Below are 17389 nucleotides of genomic sequence, written 5' to 3'. Positions count from 1 at the left end.
GTTTTACAAGGTGCCTTTAAAATGAGGATGATTTTCCTTCCCCGTTGCGATAACATCTGGAGAGATTTTGCTGCCTTCTGGCTCCTGCATCATGCTTTCTGCTGAAATTAGGAGGCTTAGTGAAATTACTCCCTAAGGAGAAAAAAAAAAAAAAGGAAAAGAAAAAAGGAAAAGAGCAGAAAAAAGAGGAGATTCCCCCTCAATTCATGTAACTCCTCAAAGGGGAGCTCAGGAAGCAGTGGGTACCCCAGGCTTGTGGGGGGCTGCCCTGCACCCCCCTGCCTGTGCACAAGGCTCCCAGAGAGGAGATTTGCTTTAAAATGACACGAATTTAAAGCAAGAAACACCCTGGGTTCCCTTTGCCAGCTCGGAGACCCTTTGGGCACTGCAGAAACCCATTTTCCAGTTTTTTGTGTGTTCACTATCCACTGCAGGAAAGTGGCTGGGGGGGGGTCCCACACCCCACGGCCCCTTGACGCTGGCGGGGGCCCAGCCAAACCAGGTCTATTCTTAGCCGGCGGGTGGCCGGGCAGGAGCAGGCAGGGTGCACGGGGCCGCGTTCCTCACATTCCCCTTCCCAGGGGACAAGGAGCGCCTGGAAATATGCAGCCACAGCTTGGCAGCAGCCAGAGGCCATCAGCGGGGGCCACCCCGGGCCGGGGAGATGGGGGGAGGCAGCGTGGGGGTCCCGGGGGACAGCAGAACTGTTGCAGGGATGTGGTGAGCCGTGGTAGTGACCAAGGACTCCCCATCCCTGCCAGCTCCCTGCCCGTGGCTCCAGCCCCTGCGAGCCCTGGCTGGCACCATCCTTCCCTCCCTGCTGCTTGAGCAGGGCTGAGGGGGGTAAAGGTGAATTTGGGGGTGAGGGGCAAGTGGGGGACCCCAAAGTCTCCCCCCCCAAGCAAGCTCAGACTCTCCCCAACCCCATGGCTTAGCTACAGTTCCCTACCAAGGGGGACAGGGGCCAGGTCCAGCCCAAATGACACCCCCACCCTCCCGATGCCACCTCCATCAAGCATCAGCCACCCTCGCCTGTGGATGCATTGCACCGGGCACCCAGCTGGGTCCCACCCTCACCGGGGGATGCACCCAGGGGTGCGAGCTGGGCTGACCCCTTCCCTAGCCCCGCAGAGCCCCACCCTGTATGGACAGCATCCCCCCACCCTGCTTCCTCGGGGTGCCTCAGCAGCAAGACCCCAAAACAGGCTTTGCCTGTGTCCCCATGCTGGTGGGGACCGTCCCCACCCCTCGGGGCTCCCCCTTGAGCTGACAAGGTCCCTGCCGAGGCCTCACAGGCAGCGGGGAGAGAATTGCCCCAGACTTTTGGAGAGAATTGCTGCAGCCCCAAACGACGGGGGAGAGTGTGGCCAAGCCCTTGGCACTCAGCTCCTCTCCCCCCGTGCCCAGGAGGTTTTCCAGCCAAACAGACCCACTGCAGCCGCTGCCAGCACCCCCTCCCGCGGCCGCATCCTGCCCTTCCCCGGCCTTCCCTGCAGCATTGCTGTGAGTAATTGCAGCCGCTTGCTCGCCCCATCCATCCTCCCGGCCCCAAGGACTGCGGGTGAGTCACGAGCCTGCCCCGTGCCTCAGTTTCCCCCGCTGTGTGGTGAGGACAGGCAGGATGCCAGTGTGGCTGCCATGAACCGAGCGTGTCACATCCCGGAACCAAGTCCCCACAGCTTTTCCTGCCACGTCTGAGTGGCAAGTGGCTCTTGTCGGGAAACAACGTCCTTGACGTGGTTTAATGTCACCGAGTCCTTCCCAGGTTTGCAGCCTCCCATCGGGCCTCCCCTGGGATGGCGTGGTGGAAAGCCCAGGCTGATGAGGGTTAATTTTGGCTGCACATTTAACCATTGTTTGTTTTGGGTGGGTTTTTTTTTACACTTAGCAAACAAACAGTGCCAGGGTGAAAGCCTGGAAAAATACGTCAGGATTTGGAGTGGTGGGGCAGAGGAGGGAGCCAGGACAAGGAGCATCCTTCCCCCTGCAAAATCCGTTTACAGCACCAATTCCTCCCTCCCCTGTCACATCCCTGGAGCATCTTCCAAAAGTGAAGGGCAAAGCAGGGGCATGAACCATGCCAGGCAGCCGGGACGCCAGAGCCTGTCTGGGGACAGCCCTGGTGGCTGCAAGCAGCTTTGGGGACCGCGAGAGCCCCAGTCTCTCCCTTGCCGGCTGTGTTTGCAGTGCGGCTCTAATTACAGAAATGTGGAGAAACACCGTCTCTCGGTTGGCAAACATTTCTCCCGGCAAGCGCCAGCCAGCAGCTGCCGTGCTAGGATTCAAGTGGGCGCCCATCCCCTCCATCCCACACCTCCCACCCCAAATCCACACCCCCTTTCACAGCTGTACCCCCTCGCCCGACATGCCTGCACCTGCCTGGGGCAGCCCTTCGCCGGGTGGGTGATAATTCCCTGCACGGATTATAATTCCCTGCACTCCCAGGTGGCTCCTCACGCACTTGTGCTGCAGGAGCGGGGAGGGGGAGGACACCCTTGGGAAGCACCCAGGTCTCCTTTGCCCTGGAAATCGGGTGGTTTCCCACTGATTCCCCAGTGTGTGGGAAGGAAGGAAAGAAGGGGAAAGGAGCAAAACCTCAAAAACACTCAAGGAGGAGGAGGAGGAGAGGAAAGAACTGAGTGAGGGAGGAGGAGGAGGAGGAGGAAGAGGAGGAGGAGGAGGAGGAGAGCAGGGCAGGGAGAGAGAGGATTACTGCTCGGTTGAATTAGAGGGAGCCCTTCAGCTGCCTTGAACAGCAGGAGAATTTGCGCAGAGACCCCAATTCTTCCTATTTGGGATAAAATGTAAGCACAGGATTAACTGCAAGCATATGCTTAGGACCCAGGGAATTGAAAGAAGTCTGGGCATAAAGTGCTCCAAGGAGGGCAGGGCAGCAGGGCATGGACCAATAGCCTTGTGGATGACCTGGCTCTGCAGGGATGCACTGGGGGGACTGGGAGAGCCGTGGGGGGATCGGAGGAGCCATGGAGGCACTGGGAGGCTCCTGGAGCTTAGTCAATAATAACCTGAAAGGGAATGACATGTGTCAAGTCCATCTGCAAGGGCTGTATGGGGAAGAGGCTCTTCCCTCAGCTACGTGATGGGATGAGACTCCTTGGCCAGAGAAAGGGGGATCAAAGTGGCCCCACTGCCATGCCCAGGGCAGGACAAGCTTTCCTGGGGTCACTCCGCAGACCCAGCCCTGGCAGAGGGGCTGGGGAGGCCGGGGCTGTGCCCTGCCCCATGCCCAAAGCCCCGCTGGTGCCCCTGCGCTCAACTCTGCGGGCCAGCTCCCCACCAGGGAGGGCTGCGAGCCGGCACGTGCCCTTATCATCAGACGCATCCGTGTCCACGTGATGTGTCCATGAACATCCCAGACTGATTTATGGGATGAGAGGAGGGCAGGAGGCCAACCTTAAATCCTGACTGCCTGGTGATTAATAATCATAATTATGATCATATTGGCTGTAGTAATAATAGTTTGCTTTCCCTTGCAGAACTGGTCATCCAAGAATCTGAGAGCGGTTTCACAAGGCCGAGTGACCAGCGTCCCTATCTTCTAGCGAGGAAATTGCGGCACAGAGCTGTCTCCCTCGAGTCACCCAGTATATCAACAAGAAAACAGAGAAGGCAGGAGCCTGGACTCCGTGTCCCTCTCCCTCCCCCACGCTATTAAGCTGCATCTGTGTAATATAGAGGAAAACATCCTCCACGACTCGCAGTAAATCACGGCAGAGGCAGTGTGCAGAGTGGATGGGGAGAGATAATGGGTTTTTCACCCTCTTCAACAATAGAACAAGTTTTTCTCCGCTGGGGAAGGCTGACTTCTATGAGAGATGGAGATAAAAGCAGCACCAGGGCTCTGAAATGGGCCTGAAAGGGCACCTGCCTTTGCACACCCACTTACATTGCTGGCCCAGGGACAGGGGGCAACTCCGGCAGGCAACGCTGTGCGTCAAGCGCCCCATGGGTATGGCCTGGTCCCCATGTGCATTGCTGTGGTGCACTGGAATATTAATTGAAAATCCCAGCAAAACGCTCCTGCTGATGATAATGGACCATAATCCTCTTAGACCAATTTCATGCCTGAAAAATCGTGCATAACAAAATAATAATAGAAAGCCCCTCAGTGGACACTGTCCTTAGCAGTGGGCCCAGGAGAAGAGGGCTGGCCAAAGGGGATTTCACAGGAAGGAAAGGGAGCTGGTCCCCTTGGCCTTCACCCCTGAGGGACGCGGGGAGGTGGGCAGGAGAAGAGCTGAACTTGGGGCTAGGTCTGAACATCTGCTCTAGCGGAGCAGCATCGCCGTGGGACCTCTATGTCCCACAGAGACCTGGGTACCCACCAGGACCCCTGTGCCCTACAGAGCCCATGGGACCTTCTGTGGCCCTGGAACCCCGGGACCCCCTGGACCCCCCAGAGCTCCCAGGACGCCCTGGACCCTCCATGTCCCCCAGGGACCCTCCGTGCCGGCAGAGCCCTGTGCCAGGCCGGGGCCCCCCATGCCAAGCCCCCCCCCCCCCCCTACAAGCAGCCAGCCCCCCCGCCCTCCCGCCCCGCCCGGCCCTTCAGCACCGCCGCGGGTGGACAGCGCCGGGCGCGGGGCCCCGCCCGGCCCGCGGCACCCGGCACCCCCCCGGCACCCCCGGGACCCCCCCGGGAACACCCGGACCTCCTCCCCGGCACCCCCCAGTACCCCCAGCTCTCCGGCCCTGCACCCCCTCTTCCGTCCCCCTGCACCCCATCTTCCTCCCCCTGCACCCTCCAGCAGCCCCTACTCTGCCCCCCTGCGCCTACTGGCACCCTCTCCCCTGCTGCACCCCTGCACCCCTACACCCCTTCCTCCGCACCCTGCACGCCTCAGCACCCTCTCCTCTGTTTCTGCACCCTTGCACCCACAGACATACCCCCCCCCAACACCTGCACACACCGGCACCCCCTCCTCTGCCTCTGCACCTCTGCACCTCTGCATCTCCTCTTCCGCCCCTGCACCCCCCCCCCGCACCACCCCCTGCATCTTAGCACCACCTGCACGCCCCCCTCCACCCACCACCCCCTGCACCCCGGCATCCCCTCCTCTGCCACCCCCAGCACTCCAGCACCCTCCATCACCCCCTCCTCCACCACTCCCTGCACCCCATCACCACACTCCTTCATCATCCCCACCCCCCAGCTCCCAGCACCCCCCAGCACCTCCTCCTCCAGCACCCCTCTCCAGCACTCCAGCACCCCTTCCTTCACCACCCCCTTCTCCAGCGCCCCCAGCACCCTTCACCTGCACTCCCACCTGCACCCCCATCTCCAGCACATCCTCCTGTCCCAACACCCCAATCCTCCAGCACCCCCTGCCCCAGCCCCCCAAGGACCCCGCCTCCATCCCCCCATCACCCCCTGCCCCAGCCCCCAAGGACCCCACCTCCATCCCCCCATCACCCCCTGCCCCAGCCCCCCAAGGACCCCGCCTCCAGCACCCCCAGCACCCACCTGCTCCCTCCCCCCCGCGCTCCGCCCCAGAGCACCCCCAGTCTGCGGGGCCGGGGCCAGGCGGTGCCGTGCGGGTGCCGGTGCCGCGGGATGCCGGGGGGTACCGGGGAGACCCGGGGGGCGCCGGGGGGTGCCAGCTCCCCGGCCGGCAGCTGTTGCTGCTGACAGCTCCCCCGGAGCCTCCGGCGGGCCGGGGCAGCGGTGACTAAGCACTTTGGGAATTTCTACTCTTATTATTTTATTCGATTATTTTCTCCCCCTTTCAAGCGGGTCCTCCCCCCTTTCCCCCCCCACCATCCTCATCCTCCCCGGCCGCCCCCGCCCGGAGCCGGGCGCGGCAGGGCGGGCGGAGGGGTTCCCCCTTCCGGCCACCGGGAGCATGGGAGCCCCGGGCCGGCTCGGCTCCAGAGCTCGGCCAGCCCTGGGGTGAGGCGGAGCGGGGCCGCGCCGTGCCGGGCCGTACCGAGCCGCTCCGGGGCCGGGCCGCGCTCCCCGCCGCCCCCGCGGGAAGTTCCGCCGCTCCCGGGGCGCGCAGGACTGCGGAGCGATGCCGGTACGCCGGGGCCATGTGGCCCCCCAAAACACCTACCTGGACACCATCATCCGCAAATTTGAAGGGCAAAGTAAGTACCGCACCCCCGGGCCCGCTCCCGGGCCCGCTCCCGCTCCCCCCGCGGCTGCGGGCGGCCCCCCAACTTCGGGGCACGGCGGGGAGCCGGGGGGGGGGGGGGGGGCAGGCGGGAGGGCAGAGCGGGGCCACCCGCAGGGTGTCCCCGGGGAAATGAAGGCGTCCCTGTGACCTCCCAGGGCGGGGGGAGAGGGGTGGGCGACAGCCAGGCAGTGTCCCCGCGGGTATTAATAGACAGGGCGACGCAAGGAGGACGAGCGGTCCCAGCCCGGTGGTCCCCCGGAGGCTGGAGACACCGCAGCCCCCCGCAGTCCCCGGGCTGGGAGGGGGTCCCCAGGGTGGCGGGGAGGGGGTCCCGGCTGGCCGGGCTGGGGGAGAGGGGTGTACGCCAGCGCAGACGGGCTCGCTGCCTGTTTGCCTTCAACTCCGCACTGCTCGGAGGCAGCCGTCCCTGGTGAAATGTTGCCATTTGCTGTTGCTCGGAGTAATCCCTTTATATGAATTTTGGGGCTGGTTTTCATGTCAAATATAGCAAAGAGTTCGTGCGCATCAGGGAGCGCTGGGGTTTGTGTGCAGCTGGGTGGGGGCCGTGGGGCGGAGGTGGCGGGGGCTCCGCTGTCTGGGCACCCCGATGGGGCTGGGTCCCTCCTATGCAGCCGGGGACAAGAGGAGGGGAGCGGGGGACTGGGGTCCCCCCAAAAGCTGTGCTCGGGGGTCTGCCATGGGGTGCTGGGGCTGTGCACCCCCCACCGCCACGGCTCGCTGTGGTTTTTCTCCCGTGTCCAAGTTTGCCGCGTGGGCAAACGTCCCTGGCGCTGCCATCCCTGCCGGATCCGCACTGCCTGCCCTGGCAGTGAGTGACGTGACCCTGGGGACAGAAAGTGAGAAAAACTGTCCCTGGTTCCTATCAGTCCCTGCTGGGAAGCGGCGGCTGGGGAGCAGTGGGGGCACGCGGCAAAGCGTGCCAGCGGGGAGGCAGCCAGGCCCCCTCGTCCCTGCCTGCTCCCTGCCTGTGCTCTGCCAGCCATGTCGGGCACCAGCTGGGTTCTGCCGAAACATCGCCCCGTGCTCCCCCGCAGCAGCTTCGTGGTGTGACAGGTGTTGGGAGACACCAAACCAGCCCCCCCCCCCCCCCCCGCCGGCCCTGGTCACATCGCTGTCACTGGCAGCACATCCTCCCTTGCTTGTGGGTGCTTTCACACACACCCCTGCAGCTCCCATGGGTGCAGCTGCACCCGGTGAGTCCCCACTGGAGCTGGAGAGGCCCAACACTTCCTTCCCAGGGCTGGTGCAGAGCCCCGGTACCGTGGCAAATCTGCAGGTGAGGGCAGGGCAGAAAGCAAATCTGGGGTGAAAATACCCCCAAGGAGACCTGGCTCTGCAGCTCCTTCCCATCCCGGCCTTGGTCACATCCCCTGCGCTCAGCACAGCTTGCTCTGGCACCCTGCCAGCCCCATAAATCCTGTCCTGCGCCAGCCCAGCCTGGATCCAGGCTGGATCCGGCCCACGGGGCTGGCGCTGGATGGGGAAACGTTCATCGCAGGTGGGGAGAGTGCCCCAGGAGCGGGGCTTTGAGGGAAGGTACTCTCCTTGTGCCGCCTCCCAGCTGGCAGAGTGATTTGGATAGAGAAGGATCGGGAAGAGGGAACTGGGAAACATTTGGCCGTGGTGGTTTGTGCTGTTTGCAGCGCTGGCACCAGCATCAGCCCTGCATGGGCGAGGGAAAGGTGCTGGGGTGGGAGTCCCCCACAAAGGGCCACCAAGGGCTGTCACAGGGTGGGATGAAGCAGGAGACCTTGGTGCGGCATCCCTGGGGGCACTGGTTTTACTGGGAGGCATCCTCCCAAGCTGGGACTCTGCATGGTGACATTAGGTGGTGTCCCCCCACCCCACCGGGTCCCGGCACAGGGTGCCGCAGCCGTGCGGAGGTTTCTCCCACATTTGGGTGAAATTCCCTGCGAGGCTGGAGCGCAGCGGGGCTCTGGAGCATGCAGGCTGCAGATGCCATTCCTGGGTAATCCAGGAGATTAATTGGGGTCTGGGCTGGGAGGCAGCCTCCAAACGGACCCTCTGCTCTGACCTGCCTCTGGCTCCAGCCCAGAACCGATGCCAAACGCTGAGGGAGATGCTGCTGGGGGGGGGGGGGGGCACAGCATCCATCACATCAGCATCGCCAGCCCTCTGTCACATCCCAGCAAACCTGTCCCAGAGAGGGTCCTCCCCAGCCCAGCACCCCCCGATCTCCTTGAAAAAAACAAAAATCAAACCAAATCAAAGCTCTAGGCTGGGTCTCCCCCAGGATAAGAATGGAAGCGGCTCCGTCTGGGCTGGCTGACGTGGGCTGGGCAGCACTGCCACACACCCCGGTATGACAGCGAGTCCGGCCCCAGCCCAGCCCAGGTGGCTGCAGCACCAGGAGGGGATGGGGCAGCACCACTCCCCTGCACCAGGGCAGCACCACTGCCTCAGTTTCCCCTTTCCTCCACCTGAGCCCTTTTCTTCTTGAGCACAGGGGCCACGCAGCCCAGCAGGGTCTGGATTTCAGCTTTAGCCCGAAGGCACAATTATCCTGTAAAACACTGGCAGAACCATTAGTGTGACAGGTTTCACCCGGCTTCCCACGAAGCCAAGCCTCACGCTCACTCCTCCTCTTGTCCCTTGCCTGACTTCAGTCAAATCTGAGCAAGGGTGGGAAGTCTCCGAGATAACTCAGGTCCCTGATAAGCTCCTGGGGAGGGATGGACGCTGCAGCTCTTCCCTCTGCCTGCAGTGCCGGTCGGGGACAGATTGCCCATGTATTAGACAGCAGCGAGTCCCCACATGCGAGCGGTGAGACGTCGAGGCTGCACGGGTTGGCCCACCCCAGCAAAAACTGCCTTTACTGGGGACCCCCGCTTTGGGTCCCCCTGTCCCCACAGTCACCTATTCACATGAAATCGGGGGAATTTTCTCCCTCTGAAGAGCAGGGTAGCACCCAGGGCAGCGTGGGCTGGCGCCAGCTATCCTCCCCCCAGACCTGTCACCACCAGTGTCCCTGGGGAGCCCGTCCCTGCACAAGCCCCACAGTGGGTGGCATCAAAAAGCCCCAGCACCCCCCATCCACCCAGGCTGTCCCCCATCGCTGCGGGTGCCCACCACCCCTCTAAGCCTCGTGCTCCCCTGCCTCCCCGCAGACCGCAAGTTTCTCATCGCCAACGCCCAGATGGAGAATTGCACCATCATCTACTGCAACGATGGCTTCTGCGAGATGTTCGGCTACTCCCGCGTGGAGGTGATGCAGCGACCCTGCACCTGCGACTTCCTCACCGGCCCCGACACCACCAAGAGCTCCATCGCGCAGCTCACCCAGGCCCTGCTCGGCTCCGAGGAGTGCAAGCTCGAGATCCTCTACTACCGCAAAGACAGTAAGAATTGCTTTTCGGGCTGATCCGGTGGTGGGAGGTGTCACCTGCCCAGGATTTGGGCTGTTGGAAGCTGGTGGTGGGAGGCAAAGGGGGATCTGATGCTACCAGGGCATCGGGATTGCATCCAGACCCAGGGCTTTGCCGAGGGCAAGTCCATTGTGGCTCCTGGCGGGATGAAGCCGTCTCTGCTGTGATGGGGCACTGGGGGCGTTGGGACCTCGAGTGATGGAAGTTGTTGCCAGATTATTCGGGAATCGGGTCGTTTGCGAGCCCTTGGTGATGGCTCAGAGCTCCCGGGGCAAGCAATGGCATTGCTCATGGGATCCCTGCATCATGAATGAGGATCCCATGGGAAACCCACGGAGGAGCCAGGCTGGGACACGGGTCTCCCGGTCTGTGCTCCGAGACGAGATGAGACAGACCCCCCGTCTCTGCTGACAGCGGGTGCAGCCGACAGCCTCAGAGCCGCCTTTCCAGCGAGCAGGATGCGGCTGTGCATGCACAGATGGAATTACATTAAGATGAAAATGAAGCTTTGATGGAAAATACTAGTGATTAGTTCTAATACTGCAGGAAGTTAAATAAATATTTACTGCTTGATGCTGCAAACCAGCCAGGACTCCCAGGGGCGGGGGGAATGCAGATCGGGTGCTCGCTAGAGGTTAAAAATATTAAGTATTTCCTTTTTTCAACCTGTGGAGCTTTCCCATCGCTTTAGATTGTATTGATGGGGGCTTGGCCTGAGCAAGGGGCTGCACCCTGCTGCCGGCAGCTCCCGGGGCAGCAGGGCGGAGGAGAAACAACTGGAAGTGAAGGGAAGAAGGCAGGAGCCCTGGCTTCCAGCCCGGCACCCTATCTCCAGGGCTGGGACCCGGGTGTCCTGGCCTCCCTCCCAGACTCTATCTCCCGGGCTGGCATCCAGGTGCCAGCGTATCGGCCCCGGGAATTATCCGCTGGCAGCACTCCCGCGTGTTAACCCGCATGGTTAACCCGGCGGGGCTGGACCCTGCACTGCGGAAGGATCAAGCCACTCACCGGCCACGTTTCTTATATGATTTTCCTCCCATCCTCGCCGAGGGACCTGGTCAAGGCTCTTCACCGTGGGGTCGGTCCTGGGTGAAGCGGGGCCAGGGACCAGTGCGAGGGCTGGGTTCCCCCTCAGCCGCTGTGGTTTGCAGGGGGCTGGCTGGAGCCCAGCGCAGCCTGGGAGGCACGAGGAGAAGCGGGCACATGCCGTCCCCCTGCTCCCATCCCAACGCCAATGCGTGGCCGTGGCAAGAACAGCGTGTGCAGCCCTGTTCCCCTCCCTCAGGATAGTTTCCCCATCCATCCCTGGGGACTGCTCAGCTAGGAGCCCGATCCAATGCCATCCTCCCTGCTTTGAAGCGTTCCCGCCGGGTTCACGGGATGCTTGGTGCTCTCCTCAGAGCCCTGCTCTTCCTCTAGGCCACGGGAAACTCTCAGCGCAGCTCTGAGCTGCTTTCTTCTCTTTTTTATTAAAAAAAAAAAAAGAAGGGGGGAAAAAAAATGCCCAGAAGCAAGCCCTTCATGTCTATTTTTAAAACCCATCCCCACTAGCAATATGCTTTCCAATTGTTTCCTCCCAGCACTCAGCCTGCGACCGCTCAGCCCATTATAAATGGGTCTTATCGGCAAAGAAAAGGCCTTCGCATTATAGGGAGCTGCTGCTTAATTAGCCGGCGGAGGCTCCGAACCCGCCTGTTCTCCTTTTCATACCGGCGGCACCAATCTCCAGCCTCAACCTGCCGTTTATTACTGCGGTACTCCCGGCTCTGCAGCTCGCGGGGCTGTTTCCTTGCTTTTCTGGTTGCCAGAGACAATATTATACCCCAAATCTGCTGTCAGAGCCCCCCCCCCCCCGGCAGGGCCAGGGTGGGATGGATGGAGGTAGGTGGGAAAGGGGGCACCCATGGGTGGCCTGGAAGGTGGCTTTATCTGTGCACAGGCAAGATGCTGTATGACGGGGTGATGCCTGTCCCGGGGGACAGCCTTGCTGCTCAGTCCTCACCCGGACGCCCATGCTGTCATTAGCTAATTATAAAAGGAGCCACGGGTGCCGATGGCGTGCCCAGCTCCGGGCAGCCAAAATGGAGCCAAGAGCCAAGTCCAGCTGGGGGAAGATGGGACCGGCCCAGCAAGGGCAGTTGTCCCTCCCTGCCACAGCAGCTCTGAAAAGGCCTTGGAAAGAGGAGAGAGCCCGGCCGCGGTGCATGTGGGCTCTAATCCCCCGCTCAAAGCCAGGAGATCAATGAAAAGTTAATTTCCTTACAAGATGCTGCACAGCTGGGGCTGCCCCAGCCACGGGGGTCGTTACGGGATCAGCTCCCGCCGGGGTGAGGAGCAGCCATGGCCACCAGCCCCAGGGACACACTCCCCGCGGTGTCCAGGGCTAAGCCGAGCCCCCTCCAGCATCCCCTGGGGACAGCACCGAGGGGCTGGCGGGGCTGAGCTGCATCCAGGGTTGGGTTTTTTTCTCCCCGAGGGTGATGTGCTTTGCAGTGAAGCCACCGTGTAGAGCCCCTGGGGTCCCCGGAGCGGGGCTGGTGGCCGCAGGTGCTGGGCACCGCGGTGTTGGCATGGCCCAAGCAGCAGCAGCTGGCAGCGCCCGCCGAGCGCTTCGCCATTAATCTGCATGAATGTGTTGCTTATGAATATGAAAGGAGAGATGCGGGGCCGAGACAGCTGGAGCAGCTGGTGGGGCAGCCGCTGCCTGCAGCCCCAGCCCCTCCACCCCCGTCCCCTCCCCGGGCAGAGCCCACGGCTGGTCCCCTCCAGCAGGAGCGGTTTGTGCCGGTCCCCTGTGGCCGGGGATTAGGAACCAGATCGGCCCAGCAAACTCGTTACACTGGTGCTGTAAGCCAGGGTTTCCCCCAGGGGCTCCAGGAGGAGGGGGGAGGTCACAGAGTGATTGGGGCACCCAGTGTCACGCAGGATGTCCCCCCGCAGCTCCCCATGGGGTGGCTGAGCGGGCAGCTGCGGGGCTGGCAGCCAGGCGGGCATGTCACCGCATGCCTGTGAGGACTGAGCAGCAAGGCTGTCCCCGGGGACCCGCATCACCCCATCCTACGTCACCAGGCGGGGTGTCACCGCAACCAAACAGGGAGACTCATGTGACACATCCCCTCTGTCCCCAGCTCAGGGCACATCCATGGCACAGCAATCACCCCTCCAGCAGCTGCTGCCAGGAAGCCCTGGCTAAGGCGGGCAGGGATGGATCCGGCCAAGGTTTCTCCGTACAGTTTTATAAACAGCAACGTATGGTGTGCCCAACGGGCTCATTGGAAGCAGAAGGGCAAATCCCACCGGCCGCTGCCGGATCCTGGCACCGTCGAGGCTGGGCGATGGTGCCGGCAGCCCCAGGGAGCCTCTGCTGCTGCCCTGTGGGGTGGACAAGGCAGGACGGAGGGGACCTCCCAGGTGGCGGAGGAGCAGGGAGGCACAGCCAGCTGACAAAACCCCAACCCCAACTTGAGCTCTTTGCTTGTACAAAAACGTGGGGTTTAAGCCAAGCCGGGGCCGTTTGCTTTGCATTCCTTTAAGGGTCGGGCTTGGCAGAGCCGGGCTGTGACCTCGGGAAAGGGACAGACACCATGGCCGGACTCCAGATGGGGACTTATAAACATCCCGCCTCGCAATGACAAATGCTCCGGCCCCAGAGATCCTGCACTGCAGGGCTGATTCTGCCATTCTCGGCACAGCTGCGCCACAGCTCCGGCCGCCCCCGTTGCCCCGGCTCTGCCCCAGGGACAGCGCAATTGGGGCACAAAGCTGGAATGACACGTTTTCCATCCTCTGCTGCTCCTCAGATGTTTTGTGCTTGGACCAGATGTCCCACAAACGGAGGGACAGGCCCAGAGCATCCCCAGCACCCCCAGGGATGCTTCCCAGGAGGCTTTTTCCTGAAATCCCTGCCCTGGCAGAGCCCCCAGTTCCCACCCCAAACCCTCTATCCCCATCCTCGCCAGCTGTTGCATCCCCAGTGGGAGGTGGCCCCATGTGCCATGGGGACAGGGCCCTTGGGATGGCCGGACAGCCCTGGGCAACGCTGTCAGCGCTGCAGCTTTGGCCACGCAGCCCCGCGCTAAGCTGGACTAATTCCTGCGGCCAGCAGGGATTTAGCAAGGGAAGGACCATGGGCTGGGATGCGGCCGCTCGCTTCGCTTGCAGCAGAGGTTAAGCTGCATTCTGCCAACCCCCTGTATTGATCCAGGACCCCTTTTGGCTCCTGGGGATCGGCGCATCCTCCCACCTGCACCCCGACACATCCCGCTGGGCTTGGAGGCATCCTTCTTGCAGCCATGTTGTCTGTGGGTACCCTCAGTCTCCCGATCCTCCTGGTTTTCCCCCTCCGCTGCTGCTTCCAACCAGCGAGCTCCCCGCTAAGTGCAGAAATCCCTGCTGTTCGTCACCGCACAGGGGGTAACCTCCGTCTTGCCGCCGTTACTTAATAAGGTCATTTTAGCGGTTCGGGGGTTGCTGCAAGGAGCATTTTTGCCGGTCTGGTGTCACAGCGGGTTTCAGTCTCCCGATGCCACGTTTGGGTGCGGGGAGAGGGGTCGGTGCAGACCCCACCAGCAGCATCCCCTCCCAGCACAGGGGGATGCAGACCCGGCTGCAGGGGCTCCCCAGCACCCATCGCTCACCCCAGACCCCAAGGGAGACCCATCTCTCACCGGCTCAGCCCCCACCTCCGTCATTTTCCATCCCGCCTCGAGGATTTGCTTTAGGGCCTCCCAGCAATCTGCGCTTCCCTTTGAAGTTTCTACCACACCCTGACGCTGATTTATCCCCGGACCGGAGCATGGCTGAGCCCTCCCGGGCATCTCCCCGGGCATGCCAGCCAGCCCCGGAGCACAGCTCTGTCCCCATCCCTGTCCCCATCCCCTCCGTGCCCTTCCCAGCCCCTCTCCTCTGCTCCATTATATAATACCACTATAGATTTAGCCACTCTGCCATGAGACCCTGCAGATTAAATCTCCCGGCCGGGGGGAGGGAAGGACTCAGTAAGAGCTCCGAGGGCAGATTAATAGCTTGCTTTTTTAATATGAATAACGATACTGGTTTGTGTCCGGCTCTCGGAAACCCCCGTGTCCTGTTGATTAGTTTAATACTGATGATACCGACAAATGCATTAACCACTGGCAGCCGCGGAGGATAAGAGGGCCAGGGAGGGAGAGCCCCCTACGATGACATTTTTAATGTTATTAAGTGCTCGCTTTTATCAAGGTCAGAAGACAAGATGGGTCAGAAAGCGCAAACGTCTGAGCGCTTGGCTTGGGGGAGGTGGGCTAGGTGCTGGGAAAATCAAACCCAGCCCGGGGTTTTAGGGAATGAGCTGTTTTTCCCAGCCCATGCAAACCCATTGCATTGGGCGTGGGACCCTCCAAAACAGCATCCATGTCGCATCCCTCCTGCCGAGCCCTTTCCGCAGCCCCCGGGCTGGGTTTCGGCCCGGACGGGCGCACAGGCAGCCCCACGGTGGCAGCCACGGAGCGCAGGCAGGTTGCAAATGCCCCCAGGGCTCCTCCAAGAGATCATTTGGCGGCTGGATAAAATTAGATGGATGGAGACAGATTAGCTGAACAGCTGAAGGGAAGAGACGTGCAGATGGATGGGGACAGTCGATCGAGGAACAAGGACGGGAGTGCAGGGCTGGGGTCTCTCCAGAGGCCGGCTCAGCCCACCGGCGCCGCAGCAGGTCTGGGGGGCCTGGTTTTTGGGGGGAAGGATGGGGAGGCTCAGCATTTGCAGAGCCCGGGCTGGCTCGCTGCAGGGAAACTGAGTCAGGGCACAGGGTGCCAGGGGTCTCCCAGCTGCAGCCTCTCCACAGAGCTGGGGGTACCCCAAATCCTGGGGGACTGCTCTGCCTTTGGGCCAGGCTTAAGGGAACCCTCCGCTCCCACCCCGGCTTCATCCTCTCCGTCCTTGATGCTCCATCATCCCTTGACGCCAGCCATGCTGTGGGGTACGGGTCTGGGTCAGGCACCGAGCTCCTGGCACACAGGGCTGTGCCTGGCGGGGCCACTTTAGGGGCGATTCCCCCGGGATCAGCGTGGGGGCTCGCAGCAGCCCCGGCCAGGGCTGCTCAGGCTCAGCACCTGCCAGATTTGCAGGATCAAACCAGACACCAGCTGCCTCCCAACCCCAGCCTCCTCCCAGCTGCTCCTTATGTCCCTCCAACTGGATGTAACTAGGCCCCATTTTCAGCTGTTAGGATCGGCCTGGGATTAACCCTTTCTATGCCACATAGGGCCTGCCAGGATCTGGCCCCCATGAGAACAGCTCAGAGGCCGTCCCCTCCCACCACCACAGAGGAGCTTAGGAAGGAAAAGTGAAGCAGTGAAAGGGATGCAGCAGGGCAGAGCACGTGAGCCAGGATCAGGCCGTCTGGATCAGGATTCCTGGTCCGGGGTGGGGGAGGGAAGCATGGAGCTGATGGCTGCTCATGCCAATGAACCCTGCTGGGCTGCAGGTCCTAGGGAAATTGGTAATGCTTCGAAATCGACTGGGGAAAAAAAAAACCCTCGTTTTGTAACACACCGAAGGAGAAAGCATCTGGTGCTGCCAGGCATCACACACGCAGGCGAGCGGGCACACACGTGCACACCCCCTGCACACACCAACGCCAGCACCGGCACTGGCAGAGCCGCGGCATCCCAGGGACGGCACTGGATCATCCCACCGGGCATGTGCCACCTTAGCATCATGCAGGACACCTCACTCACTTGGCATCAGCTAAAGGACACTGCTCACGTTTTAGATCTCTCAAAATCTTGACAAAGGGAGGGAAAGGGCTCATTTCTTTCTGTCCCTGCTGGCTCCGGATGCGGGTAGCCCACAGCGTGCCTGTGCGTCCCTTCAAAACAGCTTTATCTGCTGAAAATCCCCCCCCCCCCCCCCGGCCTCCTCCCCAGCTCACGCGTTTAAGTGGATTTCCTCTCCCTGTGGTGAACAACAATGAAATAAAGAAAGAAAGAAATAATCCTGGCTGCCGGGCCCTTTAAAGGGATTTCACCATATCCATTTCTTTCCCATTCTTGTGCGCACGTGTGTGTGTGTGTCTGTGTATGTGCACATCCCTGACGTCACGGCAGATTTTGAAGTTGCCCGATGCCAGCCATCTGCTCCTGATTACGGGAGGCCCTGAGCTCCTTAAAATTGTATGCAGAAAGGCTGACATCCCCCTCCCGGCCGGAGCCCGGTCACGGTGAGAGCGGGAGAGCGCCGGATCGGGCCAGCAGCACATCCCTGCCGGATCCGCTAATCCCTGGTAATCAGAGCGCAGGGGAAAGGCGAGATCAGGGATCTGCACCCGGCAAAAACTGCCGTGGAAGGAGGTCGCGTTGCTCTGTACCAGCTGGGTAGCGGCACCTGGGTGTCCCAGCATTTCTAGGAGGTTTGGGGCAGGAGCCCGGGGGGGCGTTCGGGGGGTTTTGCCAGAGGGGCTGTGGCAGCGGCTGCGGCTTGGGGGCTCCCGCTACCACCGGTGCCAAAGCAACAGGAGACAGCTCAAGGAAGGGACCCACAGTGATTAGACCTTCGGGTAGGGTTTTTGAAGGATTTTTGGGGAATGAAGCTGGGGGGGGTGAGACCCCCCCCTGTATCCTCCACTTGCTGCTTTGGGAAAGGCCTGCAGGTATTTTTGCAAACTGGCGCCTGGCTGCCAGCACAAGCAGAGCCACAGGGTCGAGCTGGCATCCGAGGGGCAAATCCATATGGCCTCGTGCCCTGTGACCATGTTCGGGGTCCTCCCCGCATCCCCCCTCGCTCCCAGGACACTGAGCCAGTCCTTGTGCCCCCCCGTGCCTCAGTTTCCTCATGGCAGGAGGAGCCTGCTCCTGACCGCTCCAT

The 17389-nt window shown here is 61.8% G+C and overlaps 1 protein-coding gene across 1 annotated transcript in view; it reads left to right on the top strand.

The window, feature by feature from the left end:
- The first annotated feature begins 6012 nt into the window (after positions 1-6012).
- Positions 6013-17389, top strand: part of KCNH6 (potassium voltage-gated channel subfamily H member 6) — a 34002-nt gene continuing 22625 nt past the window's right edge. Inside the window, exons 1-2 of the mRNA XM_076356529.1 lie at positions 6013-6108; positions 9287-9517. Of these exons, the coding sequence (XP_076212644.1) occupies positions 6033-6108; positions 9287-9517 (307 nt within the window). The 5' untranslated portion in view covers positions 6013-6032. The remainder of the gene's footprint in view (positions 6109-9286; positions 9518-17389) is intronic.

Source organism: Aptenodytes patagonicus, chromosome 20 (assembly GCF_965638725.1).
Source record: "Aptenodytes patagonicus chromosome 20, bAptPat1.pri.cur, whole genome shotgun sequence".
NCBI classification, from domain to species: Eukaryota; Metazoa; Chordata; class Aves; order Sphenisciformes; family Spheniscidae; genus Aptenodytes; species Aptenodytes patagonicus.
The sequence above is the reverse complement of the archived record's forward strand: the minus strand, read 5'-3'. Positions and strand labels throughout refer to the sequence as shown.